Genomic DNA, 15,788 nt, shown 5'->3' with positions numbered 1-15,788 from the left:
ATTCTAGCCTATCACACATTAATAACAATAGCAATTTATTGAGTCAATTATGTCTCCAGTACTGTTAGAGGTTTAAAGTATTAAATTGTTATTAATAATTATTAGTAAGTCAGTCAGAGAAAGATATCATATGTTTTCACTCATATGTGGATCTTCAGAAACTTAACAGAAGACCGTGGGGGAAAGGAAGGGGATAGAAAATAGTTACAAACAGAGAGGGAGGGAGGCAAACCACAAGACACTCTTAAATACAGAGAACAATCTGAGGGTGGATGGGGCGGGGGGGGGGGGGGAGGAAAATGGCTGACGGGCATTGAGGAGGGCATTTGTTGGGCTGAGCACTGGGTGTTGTATGTAAACCAATTTTACAATAAATTATATTAAAAAATATTATTAATAATTATTACTATATCATATTGTTATAAAATAATCAGGATAATAATAAGAGTTTTATTTTTAAATGCTGATTTTGCCATTCAATGAATGTTATTTCTCCCAACTTAGTTTTTTTCCCCATATTTGAGCAGCATCCATTCTATGTGTTTCTCTAAGTCATATTAAACACGTTAAACAGCAATAGGGAATGAAGGTTCTGTGTCCACCATTACAAATTTTACTCAAGGTCGGTTTCCCAAGCTTCTGTGGTTTTGTCTTCAAAGGGCCCTACAAAATATATATCTGAGGACTGAGAGCTATTTTTAATATATCAATAAGTGAAAATTTGGGGAAAAATTAGGCTCATGTTGAATTATTAATCAGCTCTCTTTGGGATTGATAGTTTTAGCAACTTTGCCTCCCTAATAACTGAGCTCACATAGATTTATCTTATCAGTGAACACATTATAAAAGACTTTGTAAGATGCTTTGCTGAAATTAAGAACTGACATTATATTATAATCCTCCTGACAATCACCTTAGGAAGATATGTCTCTAATTTTATTTTATAGAATGCTGTATTAGTTTCCTAGGGCTTTCATAACAAATTACCACACACACTGGGTGGCTTAAAACAACATAAATTTATTCTCTTACAGTTCTGGAGGCCAGAAGTCCAAAATGAAGGTGTGAACAGAAATGGTTCCTTCTTGGAGACTCAGCTGGAGATTTCCATGTTTCTTCTCTCCTGGCACAACTCCAGTCTTTGCCTCTGTCATCACATTGAAGTCTTCCCTCGTGTCTCTCTTGTCTGTGTCTCTTCTCCTCTTTCTAAAAGGACTCCAGACATATGGATCAAGGCCTCACCCTACTCCAAGATGACCTCATCTTAATGTGCAATTTAATTATATCTGCAAAGACCCTATTTCCAAATTAGGTCATATTTATAGTACCAGGGGTTAGGACTTCACATACTTTTTTTTTTGGGGGGGGGGGAGGAGAGGGGACACAATTCAACTCACAACAAAAAGAGAAAAGGAGAAATTACTAAAGTGACCAGGGCACAGATACAGAATATGAACCCAATGCTTTTGTCATCACACACTACTCTTTTGTTTCCAGCTCCCAGTCTCTTAGCGAATATTGCACTTTATTTTTTGTGTCTTCAAAGACTAGCTGCTTAATAATTTGCTGTAGAATTTCATGGGGACTAAAAATAAAGCTCGCTAATTCTTGGTGTCCAAATCTATTATTTCCCATTTTTATTAAGTTGTTCTCAACATTAACTTCGGTTCCTCAAATACTTTTCTTGTTTCCAAGCTCATATAATTGCTCTGGACAATTTATTTAGATTGGTTTGCTGATTTCTTATTACCCACTCTCCTATATTGGGCTTCAATTTCATTTTGATGATTGTTCTATATACTCTAGTTTAAAGCATAATTAGTTCTGCTTTTCTGTGTGCATATGCATTGTTCCTGGGCTGTAGTTTGTCATAGAAATCACTGGTCTTTTCTTATATCCACCTTCCCTTTACAGTTCTTCTGTTGCCTTCCAGTAAGGGTTGGCAGTTCCCTTTACAGTTCTTACTGTTCCAGTAAGGGTTGGCAGTTCCAAGCAGAGCACAAATTACCAAGTACACAGCCAAATTTAATCAGTTAACCAACCAACCAATTAATAATTATTGGATTCCTATTATGTGCAAGAGCTGTGTGAGACTGGATGTTATAACAACGTAAGAAAGAACACGAAAGAAATCTTGCCTTTGAGGAGCTTGTAATCTAGTATGGGGAGTACAACAGAGTAAACAGGCAATTGCAACAGTATATGGTAACTGCTATGAAAATAATTGGGCAAAGATGTTGCCTGTGTGCAAGAGGAATACCTTACCCAGATTTGAAATAATTGCTAGCACCACACTTTTGTAATTAGTTATATTTTCTCATACATTGTTCTCTTATTATTCTAACTTACTATCTACTTTTACATATCTCCACTGTGCCCAGGATGAGAACTCACATTTTGCAGCCAATGTATTTTTTTTCCTTATGATAATGTGCAACATATTAATCCAATAAGAACAGTATTATTAGAGTTAACAACATTAACCTCTTTTTTTTTTTTTTTTTTTGCAGATTCATATCAATGATATAGTTCTCTAGAAAAAAAATCAGAAAAGAAAAGGTTGGTATGCTATCTTACAAATGCTTAAACCAGAGTTTATCTCATAAAGATTATTTAAAGATATGTTAGAGCATTAATTCTAAATTCCCTGGGGTGCATTTGTTTAATCCAGACACTTCACATTATTACAATGTCATATATGGTGCAAGATTTTATAGAGACTAGAAAAAAAAGATGTTTTTCCAGATACATTGAACAGTAATATGGATGGCCATTATCTACACATTCAGTTGCTCTAGCAGCTTCCTCGTTTTACTTTCATGGCTTTTTAAGAGGTTACTTCTAGGACAACACTGCTCTTCAGTCTGCAATAGTTCAAGTCAGAAGCTGAGTGAGGGAAATGCGGTATCCATTGTGGTCTGTTTTTCTATGTGACAGTTGTTCCTATTTTGTGTTTGTTTCTCCTTTAATAAGGATACAACTTTCATCTAGGGAGATGTATGGATCACTTGTTAGTGCACTTAAATGCACTAAGGCACTCCATCAGCTGGAAATTGTGACTTGTAGTTGAATTATTTTTGCACAGCGAATGGTTTTCCTTTTGACATATTTTAATATACTTGCACACTGAGAGCAAGAGTGGGTGAACAGAAAACAGACTGTTTTATTAACCCAGCAGTCACCTTTGAGGTTTGTACATGTCCACTTTTTTTCTTGCCTTTGTACATAATCCCAAGAGGCTGGTACCTGGCTTTGCTCAGAATAACAAAGTCAGGCACAAATCTCCAAACACAATTGTTAGCTGAATGCCAACTGTTTCTTCTCATCTTTTTTTTTTTTTTTAACTTGAGCATTAAGAATTGTATCTTTATGGGTGAACCTTAACCATTAAAGAATGAGTTTGTTTTTCTATTTCAGATGCTCTCCCTATCATTTACTAGATTTATTTCACAATATGTAATCTTAGGTGATAAAAGAAAATATTTTTTGCATGTTTTTTGCAGAGATCCTTTTTTTCCCACATCCATTAATAGTGAGAAGAAAAGAAGACAAATATGTTACAAGCTCTAACGGGACTCCAATTTCAACAGAAAGAACAATTAGGAGAAAAGGAGAGGAGACTTCAACTCAGCCAGGAATCCAGGGCCCGGCGTACACAGTTCCACATGCAATTTTCATGCAAACCAATGTTTCAGAGACTTTTCTCAGTAAGACCAGAAATTTCTTCAAGTCAATTACCATCTTTTTCTAAGGTATGCGTCTGTATATATATACATATATATATACATATATATATGTATATATATAAATTATGGCTATAATTTCTAAGTAAATACAGTAGGCAATCACATCTAAAATCCATACATTTTAATTTTACTCAAAAGTAATAAAAATCCATACCCTTCTCCCAGCTCCCAGTAAGTGGCTCATTTAAAAGTATGTAAATATTAGAGCGACAAAGCATTCAAGTGCATAATTTTCTCTTTCATATCATCATCATTATCAATATCATCATCGTGATAATAAGACCAGTTGATATCTTTGAGCCTTTTATATGTTACAAAGAAGTTTCATATCATCTCATTTGATATGAAACCAAACCAATCAGTGAGGTGTGCCTTATGAATAGAAACATTACTAAGAATGATAAGCCTTTGTGAGGCACCTGGGTGGCTTAGTCGGTTAAGTGTCTGACTCTGGGTTTTGGCTCAGGTCACGATCTCACACTTCATGAGTTCAAGCCCTGCATCTGGCTCTGCATTGACAGTGCAGAGCCTGCTTGAGATTCTCTCCCTCTCTCTCTGCCCACCCCCGCTTGCTTGCTCTCTCTCAAAAATAAATAAATAAACTTAAAAAAAAAGAATGATAAACTCTCTAAAAGCATTTTTTTTTAAACATTGATTTTTTATTTTTTATTTATTTATTTATTTTTATTATTATTATTATTATTTTTTTTTTATTTTTTAATATATGAAATTTACTGTCAAATTGGTTTCCATACAACACCCAGTGCTCATCCCAAAAGGTGCCCTCCTCAATACCCATCACCCACCCTGCCCTCCCTCCCACCCTGCCCTCCCTCCCACCCCCCATCAACCCTCAATTTGTTCTCAGTTTTTAACAGTCTCTTATGCTTTGGCTCTCTCCCACTCTAAAAGCATTCAAAGACTTCTAAAATACAACTGAGTGGTTTGGTAGAGAGAAAGCATGACATCTTTGAGTTAGAATTCTGAGTCTGCACTGTTAATTCTCTGATATTGGGCCTTTAAAGCATTGCTTTGTTGAATTGTTCAATATGAGAGATAATAATTTTGCCAAAAGTGGTTACAGAGTTTGACTGAAGATTACTTTAGTAATGAAGATTACCAAATTTTAGTGTGTGAAGTTAGCAAATGTATTATAGATGGGATTTTTTTTGCAGGGGAGTAGGTTAGAGAACATAACTTTGAAAGTCAACACCATGAGTGTATGACCCTAAGGCTAGGAACCCATTCAAGGGAAAACACCTAGTAGATGGCAGAGGCAAGATTGGAATCCATTTGTTTTTCTGCTTGCCAGTACATATCTAGAATTCAGTTTCATTTAAATACCACATTTTGAGCCACTACCTTTGACCGAGTTCTTGATCTATAATTATAAGATACAAATAAGAGATCTTACTATAAAAACTTTATAATGTAGAAGGGTAAATAAATAAACACATTTGAAAAAATACTGTACATACATGTGGTGCATTGTACTTGTACATGGGTTCAGTGATTTCATGGAAGGCTTTATTATTGTGAGGCATTTAAGTTAGACCTAGAAGAATTGCTGCATCCATTTTTGGGGAACACCTATATTGACTATATTTGCTTTAGCTTTCATATTAAGCCTATTCTTTAGAAAATACGACTATCCCATGAACCTCTTGTAAACTTTCAACCATGAATTCTTATTTATTGTAAATTAAGCTTTCAAAAGTCATTGCTTTTTGGGGTCATGGATCTCTTTTGTTTATAATTATTTCTGACTTTATTACATTTTTATAGTCCTTCTAACTTTATTTAGTAAAATGTGTTTAGGCAGGAATGCCTTTTTAAATTTTTTGCTTAAGTTTTAATTTTTTTTAATTGAAGTATAGTTGACACACAATATTACATTAGTTTCAGGTGTGCAGCATAGTGATTTAACAAGAGTATATGCCATGCTATGCTCACTACAAATATATCTGCCATCTGTCACAATACAATGCTATTATACTACCAGTGGCTATATTCCCTATACTGTACCTTAAAAAAAATTTTTTTATGTTTTTATTTTAGTTTTGAGAGAGACAGAGCCAAGCAGGGGAGGAGCAGAGAGAGAGGGAGACACAGAATCTGAAGCAGGCTCCAGGCTCTGAGCTGTCAGCACAGAGCCTGACATGGGGCTCGAACTCAGGAGCAGTGAGATCATGACCTGAGCTGAATGAAGTCGGAGGCTTAGCCTACTGAGCCACCCAGGTGCTTCCCTATGCTGTACCTTTTATCCCTGTGACTTACTCATTCCATATGTGGAAGCCTGTATATTCTATACCACCTTTACCCATTTTGCCCATGCCCCCACACCTCTCATCTCTCTTCCTAAGCAGGCATACTTTTCATGGAAAAATCACTTAACAGTGAGTGCTACAATCTTTGTCGTCTTAGAATCATCATCATTATCCTCCTTACATCCTCATTATCAGAACAATAAAATCTTAGTACTTTTTAAGCAAGTGCTATGGGGACAGCCATCATGCTAAGCACTTCAAGTACATTATTCCTAGTTTCTTAATAATCCAGTAGAGTAGTTGTAAGCCCCATTGTGCAGAAAATGAACTGAAGCTCAGAGATTTTTAAGAAGTTAGTTCAGAAGATCACAATCAGCAAGAATGTTTTTGTTCTATGACCAGGGCAATGTTGACACTTATTATTTGTCCACCTAGTTGGAGTTTATCAGTTTCTCACTAGGTTTATTAGTGAGAATTCAGATGATTTCCAGTACGAATAACCCATTTGGAAGCAGATTAAGCCACCAAAAGAATTTGTTGGTTTCTAATACTAGGAAGGACAGCTGATATCAGGGGTGACTGGAACCAGGACTTCAAATATGTTAAGAATGTGTTTATCTCTCCTCTGTGCTTTTCTCTGCATATTGTCTTTGTTCTCAGACCAGCTCCTTCTTGCAGCAGACCGGGTAGGCTTCATTCCCTTCAGGCTCACATTCTCACAACTTGCTACCCAGGAAAAGGGGGGCTTATGTTAATTAGCTCCAGTGTGAAAATTTCAGATAAAGACTTACTGGGATCGCAGCTCCATCCCTTGGTCTGGTCATTTAGGGGGTAGTGAGTGCTATGCTCAGTTTCTATTAGGCAGGTGTTCACTTCTGTGGCTGTGGGGAAAGATAGAAGGGATAGTGCTTTATTTCACTATCAGCGGGGGGGGGGGGGGGGGGGTGTACTCTACAGATATGACCTCCAGAAAACTATTTGGAGGTAGTCCCAATTTTTGCTTCTTAACACAGGCCATCATGATATCTGCTCTCAGTGTCTTAATTAATTTTCTACCAGTAACACCCCAAACTGATATGACATAATAAATCATACCTGCAGGATGGAAAGGTTTTGTCTAATTTTGCCCATTAAGCTAAACTATGTCAAGTTTGTTATGAACATTTGAAGTTGGTTTTAATATTTTTCTAGATCTTAATATTTTGTTATTTATCTAAGGTAGAAAATTTTGTCTCTGACTGGGAACTGGATCAGCCTCTAAAATTAAAAGAAATGAAAATCAGCACATAATGGATAGTTTCCAGAGTCTGCAGAAGTGATATGTGGACAGACACGCCTTACCCAATGGGACCATTTGGTCAACTCTGTCTTTGGTTAGCATATGCCAGCATCTCAGAACCTGATCAGTACTATGTGATATGGTAAAAATTAAATTTCTGGGTTGAAAAAGCTAAGGATCAGAATATGGTTTGACTTTATGAAGGATGCCACTTCTGAAACTCTGTTTGAAATCATCAGCCCCCTCATTCTTTTGACTCAGGCAGGGTGCTACTGTAAAAGATTATAAACTTTAGAGACACATAGTGTGCTAAATACATTTAGATACTATGTTATGAGACTTCTTAACACATTGTAAGATACGTTTCAATGAATATTTATTATTTATTTTTAAGAATGAAATTTGGTCATTTTAGAGTATGTAAAATAGGAATCTTCTTTAAAATGGAAAAATATTTCTTTCTAAGCACTATCATGTACCAGCCCTGTGTGGAATGTTAATGGACAGACTCTATGTGGAAGCTCTATCCTCTTGAAGTGTCTAATTTCATTCTGTTGATAAAATGTAGAAGGGATAAAAATTATGAGAAAAATGTAGTCTGTTTCTTTTCTATAACAGTTTCAAATTTTTCTTGAATTCCCCACTGCCCTCCGAATACTCATACCTTACTGGGAGACAGGTAGATAAGAGATGGGTCAGAGAAGATGGCAATTGGGGAGTGGAAAATGGGAGAACAATTTAACCTTCTAGTTAAATGTATTTCAAACCTTTTAGTTTAAAATGATTGCTTTCAGGTTAAATCTGCCTGTTTTTGGCAAATACTGTCTTTCATGGGTATGAAGCTTATGTCCTCTTATGTCTATATGTACTCTGACCATGCTTCCTGTTGGCTTCCACTGCTAGGTCTGTGGCTAATGGGATTCATGTCCTGTCCCCTTGGCAGAGGCAGGGTCAATGGTTAATGCCAGTCGACCTTAACCTCAGTCACAGAGTCCAAGCTGGACCACCTCATATCACTTCTTAACCACTGGGGGCTTGCAGGAATATTTGTTAAGTCACCATTTCTGATATGCTGAGGTCACTCAACACTCAGAGTTCTAAATGGAAAACAGACCAAAAGCTCCTCTCGTTCATGTTTCTTCTTCTCCCTTTTGGGGCTTCTGTTCTTTGCAGACCCTCCAGTACGTACACACTAACGACTTTGACCCAGAACAGGGAATTAGGACCTTCATGTCTAGACAGACTTGTTTCCCTTTGTCTTCTTTCTACATTTTTCTCTTTTTTTCTTTTCTTTTCTTTCTTTTTTTTTTTTTTTTTTGGAGGAAACATTACTTCTCCCTGCTATGAACTTCAAAAATTCCTTTTTCAAGTTGACATTTACCTTTACTTTTCTCTGGGACCATGAGCAGAAGGGCAAGGAGTTGGAATGCAGAAAAGGAAAATATACAAGAGGTGTATATCAAGGATATTAATCCTGAGATGGGGGTAAAATTTACAGAACAAGAGAAGGTAATAAAAAAAAAGAAAACAATCACAGAATCAATTGCTAAATATTCCATGCTTAGATAAAATTTTCTAGTTGTACTTTGGGTGTTCCAAATTTGTCAGATAAGCTGTAGAATTTGGGTATCTCCTCTAGATAAATCTCATTTACATTTATGCTGAAAAACCTTTTGAAGTTATCTATTTCAAAGACCTCTTAACAACACTAGCTTCAAAAAAAAAGCAAAGACTTACAAAGGAAATAATGCCAAGTGTCCTTTGTATTACAACTTATATACTTTAAAAGTCTCTCTGTCTCTAGTGTTGATAAAAGGGAAATTACAGAAGCTATAGAGCTAATACACATAAAGTGACAACTATGCATTGTCTAGAAAAGTTTTTTTTTTAATCAGAATAAAGACATTTTCCTCCTAAAGTTCCATTTTGTTATAAATATGAGGAAAGCATGGTTCAGACCTGAGCAAATGTAGCTACTACTATCTGATAATGAGTGATGGATGAATGAAATGGTAGCAGGGGCTTAACTTTCATCCAAGTTATGATCATCTTCATGATCAAGAAGCCTAAAGAAGACACCTAATCCCCATTGTGTTTTCTGAATAATACATTATTCATTATTATACATCTGAGACTCATAGCATCTAATACCCTGTGAAATAGCTTTATAGCCCAAGAGTTTACTAATGGAGGAAAATGGCTCACTGAAACCAAGGGGTGCAAGAGTAGGAATCATCTGTTTCCTTACAGTCTTCAAGTATAAGACAGTCTTTCACTGTGACTCTTATTAATCAATACCCACTTTCAGGATCTGTCTTGATTTTAGGTAATGAAGCAGAGAGAATTATACACCCTTTGGGGTTACATATTGTGGCCTCCAAAGATGTTATAATATTAATGTTCTTCTTCACTGATTGGCTTATAATTTTAGCATAATTTCTTTTTACCTATCTTGAAAATTGGTCGCCTTTAACTTTATAATCGTCCTCCATAAATGCGAAGACTGTTGTCCGTTTTCAATTTTTCCTTGTCTCTTTTTTTGAGGCTTTTAATAAATTATTATGACTAACAGCCACCTTTTCAAAGTTCTCATGGTTACTTGAAAATATATCATGGGAATTGACCAAAAAAAATCATTAAAGGTCAAAAATAACATACACTCAGCAGATAACTTTGTTTTGCTAATTTTTAGTGGCAATTCTACTGTCTTCATTTTCAATTATTTTTTAAAATATGTAGGTGCAGATATATACATGCTAATTATTTCTATTAGCTTCCAGTAGTTGAATAATGGTATCTTTTTGTGTTAACTGATCCTATGGGTGAAATTTCAAACATAAATAACTGAGAAAGGCAGAAATAGTATACATCTCCACTTCCAATTACATTTAAAATATTAATCTATAACCATACAAGCTGAGATTCAGTGCAAGATTTAAGGAGATGTCTTGGGGTTTTGTTAATTGTTTTCTCTCTCTAGATTCAATAGTTCTCAATCTCTCTGGCTTTTCTTTCAACTTTCTTCTGTTTAAATTCAAGGGACTGTCTGTCCACAACTTTTTTGAGACTTCTCCAGTCTGATTACACACTGTGTAAGCAGCAGTTTGGGCAGATACACTTTTCACTTGCTAGTGGAGATAAAACTAGTTTTCCTTCTCTTGTTTGGCTCCTAGTTACAACACTTTGCCTTAGTCCATTGGAGACCCATCTATTCCCTTGGGGCTCCAAATGTTCCCTCCTGCTTTCTTAGACATGTTCCATCTTGTCACCCTCCCTTAAATTGTTCCACCACATTCCAGGCACTTGTTCCCACCATATGCTGTTTTATTTTCTATACAGCTTTTCAAAGTATCTGAAAATAACTAACCTATCATGTTGAAGGGTTTGGGTGTTGTTTACTTGTTTACTGATTATTTGGCTCAACCACTGAAAATGTAAGCTTCATGGGAGAAAGGATCTTGTCTATCTTGTAGATACAGCTCTGAGGACTAGAACTGAGTAGGTGCTTATCAATATATTTGTTTGATAAAGGATTTTCCTTAAAACTCTGCTTTGGGGGTTACTTTTGGGGGGAGGATGACTTTTCACACTATCCCCAGGCTGATTAATCCACTACCATGGTTTCAATAAATGTAAATGCTTTAATCTACACAGGTTATAGCTGACATCCTCTGAGCCTACAACCAAATATCCTGCTTCTTTTACCTGGATGTCTTTCAAACTCAATATGGCCCAAATTAGATTAGTAATCTAGTGGCTCCCAGTGCCTTCACAAATAAAATAAAACAAAGACCCTGCTCATTGCTCAGTGTTTTGTACTTCATAACTGGAATACTTATCCATGCTCTTGCTCAATCCTTAAACTGGGCTCATCTTGGGGTGCCTGGGTGGCTCAGTAGGTTAAGTGTCCAACTTCTGCTCAGGTCATGATCTCATGGTTTGTGAGTCCAAGCCCTGTGTCGGGCTCTGTGCTGAAGGCTCGGGAGCCTGGAGCCTGTTTCAGATTCTGTGTCTCCTTCTTTCTCTGCCCTTCCCCCATTTGTGAACTGTCTCTCTCTATCAAAAATAAATAAATGTAAAGAGGAAAAACAAAAAGCAAAACAAAAACGAAAACGGGGTTCATCCTTTCAACCCATTTGTCTCTGTTATTGCAAATTCTTATTGAGTTTCCCTCATACTGTTGAGTTTACCTTATAAATAGTTCTCAAATCTATCCACTTTTCTCTACTGCTGCTGCCATTATCTTACTCAAGTTAATTATCTTTTCTCATGTATTTGACTATAATGCTCCCTACTGATGTCCTAACTGCCTGTCTTGTTTCCATCCAATCTTTCCAGCCATGTATCCCTAAGGATCTTTCACCCTGTAAATGTGACTGTAGTATCCTTTTCCCAAATAAGCAAACACACCAACAAAAGCTTTTCAGTGGATTCCCATTCCCTTTCAGGTAAAGTTTAACCTACTTAAGTTGCTTAGAGCAGGTTGTGTCCTGACTCCTCTTGTCTTTCTTTGAGTACTCAGAAAAGTGAATGATTGATCTTTAGGCAATTTCCCTTACATTATACTTTCCTCAGCTGGACTATAGCTAGAAGCAAATTTAAGATTATATTCTCCAATAAGAACTTTGTGCCCTGTTTTTCCATATTAATGATTGAGAATGGAATATTATTAAACTTTGAAACAGAGGGATGTGTTAGGATTAACATCTGAAGATCAAAAATATATTCCTTAAGATTAAAATACACAAAAAGTGTTACTAGCAACAAAGCTTAGAATTTTCTTTGGGAATCATCTTTGGATCTGCTCCAACACATGAACAAATGTTTCATTGAATCACAGTTTTCAGACATTGCTGAATGGCCAAATTATTTTGGTCTAGAAAATTTTCAAAGCACTTATTACTTGTGTCCAATTATAGCCATAGAAATGTACCAATAACACCCTCAAGCATTTTCTAATTCTGAGGTATCATCTATTTCCTGTGAATAACTTACAATATATTCATATTGTCCCCCATCCCCACCCCCAAGCTTTTTTCTGCAATGAATGCTATTTTAAAAGTTAAAATTCCTTTGCTGGTTCTTGTGAACAAAAACACTCCTCCTCTTTCTTTAACCAATTATTTTTATAGTCAGTCAGGTCTGCCATTGGGGCAAATAGTTTAAATATTTTAAAAACTGTAATCCTTGAATTGTGTAAAGTGTGAAAGATACGTAGTGTATGTTAAACTTATTTAAAATGGTTACTTTCTAATTCTACTTTCGTTTTTTTTTTTTCTTCCATTACAGTTGGGGCATATTGCAATTGCCTTCTTTCACTGTTATTAACTTTTTCCCTTTCATCACAAAAAAGATCTTGCTTTCTTTGATTCCCTTAACTGATATTTTAAAAGAACTCTTCCCTCTCTTGCTGTCTCTCAGGCAAGTCCCATCTCAATTGTACTTTGTCATTCATTATCAGTCTTTGTGTCCATTCTCTTATCCCAGCTTAGTTTTTTTTCTTTTCCTTTTTCTTTTTCTTTTCCTTTTTTTTGGGGGAGGGTGTGGGAGAGGTAGAAGTAGGGGGCACTGGTGTTGGGAGTCTCCTATCATTTCAGGCCTTAAGCAAATGAATTCATTTCAAATGGAAATTGCAGTTTACATCAAAAAGTTAAAGTTTGTTTGTCCTAATAAATTAGAGCCTTCTATAACACATACTCACCTAAAGAAATTTTAGAATAGGACTTCCAAATAACTAATAACTGGAAAATTCTGATCTTGGGCTGTAGTCACTGAAGATAAGGAAAGACATCTGTTTCAGTACCCCAGCTGGCTTTTACACAGACATTTCAGACTCAGTGTGCTCCTGCTCTTTCTTTTATCTATGCCCATCTGCTTGTATGGTGTGTTCCCACCCTAACATATTTTCAGACCCTTGCCATAGGGCAGAAGTGCCTAGCAATTATTTGTTGAGATAGATAGCCCACATAATACTGTAAGTGACATCTGTTCTGTAGGAAATCCTTCCCTTGTGGCAGCAGTGTCATATTGGCAGCTCATAGGAATATCAAAATTGACATACAGGAACAATTGAATGTTTCATCTTATCCTGAATTCTCACTCAGAGAGCATCCAATACCAGATGCTTTAGAGGGCCCTGTAACCCCCTGACTCTTTCTCTTGTTCTCTCTACACCTATGGTAATTGGCAATACTACACTATGGGGAAAATTTCTTCCTGACCCCAGCTGGTAACCAAATTATGCCCTAAAGCGTGAAGATTGGCATATTTTAAGTTTATTGTAGCTAAGATGGTGAAAAAAGAGATGTTTTTCATATTAATGTGCTTACCAGATTGACCTAAATAATAGCTTGAATAGTAAATTCCACAAATCACTCTTAATAACTTATTATTTGGCAAAATTACAATGACAGATGAACATTTTAATCTTTTAAGAGTGTTGATCCCCATGTTTGGCAATTGGTTCTTCTTCTTTACATTATTTCAAACTGTTGGCAAGAAAATTCCATAATGGTTCAAGATTTGAATCTTTGTATAAAAGTGTATTTGGTAAAATATTAATTCATTCTGAGTAAACTCTGAATTTGTTGATTTTTAGCTGTTTGATGGTAAGAAGGCAGGCAGAATTTAGAGCCAAAAATTGGGAGCAATAATGGCTCTATTCATTATTAGAGCCATCATTGGCAAGTTGAAAATGCAATATGCAAGGTAGGTTCTGAATAAATTCACACTTAATTCAATTTCCCAAACAATCTACATTGGTGGTGTTACCCTCTTCAGTGATTTCAGAATACCATGACAAACTCAGATTGAAAAAAGTTAGAATGGTATAATTGTGAAAGTCTTTTAAAATTAGAATTAAAATTAATCTACTCAATTACATAATTGGGGCAACCCATTTAATTATGTTTAAGTAAGACTTAAACATTTGGTATAAGTAGTAAACTACTCTTTTACCTCTTTATAATTCTGTAGGTTAGCAATATAGGCTAGATTCATTTTAGTGGTTCTTCTTTTGCTGTTCAGTTGACTTACTATCGTGATTATCCTGGGGATTGATGGTCTAAGATAGCCTCCCCCAGAAGTCTGGTTTTGGTGTTGACTGTCTGCTGGCCATTTGTCTGTAGAATAACTTGATTTCTTCATATGTAGCAGTATTCTAAAAGCAAGAAGAAAGGGGGCTAGCCTTAATGAGGAAATTATTTTATATTTCTGCTTGCATATTGTCCTATTGGGCCAGACTCATGGTTAAGTCCAGAGTCGATGTAGAAGACCATAAAATGGAGCAGATACAGAGAGGTTTTTCTTTTCTTTCTTTCTTTCTTTCTTTCTTTCTTTCTTTCTTTCTTTCTTTCTTTTTTTTTTTTTTTTTGGTGCTTCAACTGTAATAATCTACCACATATTGCTGCCATATTGCTGGTAGAAACTTATCTTTCTGATTCCTTAACACAATACATCCATTACTGGAATATTGTGCTAAATTCTGTAAATCTACAAGAGAATTGTGTAAATAATGTAAAGATCAATAAAACTAATTCCTCTTTCTATACATTTTAAATACAAGTCCTTTGTCAAATTTTATCCCAGCCTATAGTTTGTCTTTTTATCTTTTTAAAAAGATCTTTGACAGAGCAAACTTTTTTAATTTGGATAGCATCCAATTTATTAATCATTCCCTTTATGGATTGTGTTTTTGCTGTCATGTTTAAGAACTCTGTTTGTATATTGCAATGTATACTCTGTTTATTCAATTCACTGATATTTTGTTGAGGACTTTTGCATTTAAGCCCTTGAAAGATATTGACCTATAGTTTTTTTTTCTTTTCATTTTTTTTGTATTGTTTTTGTGTGACTTTGATATTAGGATAACACTGACCTCACACAGTGAATTGGAAAATGTTAGTTTCTCTTCTATTTTTCTGGTAGAGATTATGTTGAGGTGGTATCAACCCTTATTTAAAAATGTTTGGTAGATTCCACCATTGAATCCATCTGGGTCTAGAGATTTCGTTTTTGTAAATTTCAAATTATAAATTTAATTTAACAGTTATAGAGTGTTGAAATCCCCAGTTAAAGCTGTGGATTTGTCTGTTTTTCCTTTCAGTTCTATCAGTTATTGTTTCATGTATTTTGATGCTGTGTTGCTTTATTTAAAATAATTTTTTTTAATGATTATTTATTTTTGAGAGAGACAGACAGAGTGTGAGCTGGGGAAGGGGCAGAGAGAGGGAGACACATAATCCAAATCAGGCTCCAGACTCTGAGCTGCCAGCACAGAGCCTGACTCAGGACTTGAACTCACAAGCTGTGAGATCATGACCTGAGCTGAAGTTGAACACTTAACCGACTGAGCCACCCAGGCACCCCATGCTGTGTTGTTTTATATATATACATGTAGGATCACTATGTCTTCTTGGTAGACTGACCCTTTTATTATGTAATATTCTTTGTTGTTGGTAAGTTTCTTCTCAGAAGTTCATTTTATATGATATTAAA

The 15,788-nt window shown here is 35.6% G+C and overlaps 1 protein-coding gene across 1 annotated transcript in view; it reads left to right on the top strand.

Annotated features, from left to right (window-relative positions):
- Positions 1–2,530: 2,530 nt before the first annotated feature.
- Positions 2,531–15,788, top strand: part of TFEC (transcription factor EC) — a 139,418-nt gene continuing 126,160 nt past the window's right edge. The window contains exons 1-2 of the mRNA XM_042922625.1: positions 2,531–2,559; positions 3,504–3,752. Of these exons, the coding sequence (XP_042778559.1) occupies positions 3,555–3,752 (198 nt within the window). The 5' untranslated portion in view covers positions 2,531–2,559; positions 3,504–3,554. The remainder of the gene's footprint in view (positions 2,560–3,503; positions 3,753–15,788) is intronic.

Source organism: Panthera leo, chromosome A2, assembly GCF_018350215.1.
Source record: "Panthera leo isolate Ple1 chromosome A2, P.leo_Ple1_pat1.1, whole genome shotgun sequence".
Taxonomy (NCBI): Eukaryota; Metazoa; Chordata; class Mammalia; order Carnivora; family Felidae; genus Panthera; species Panthera leo.
This window is presented reverse-complemented; position numbering and strand designations above follow the sequence as displayed.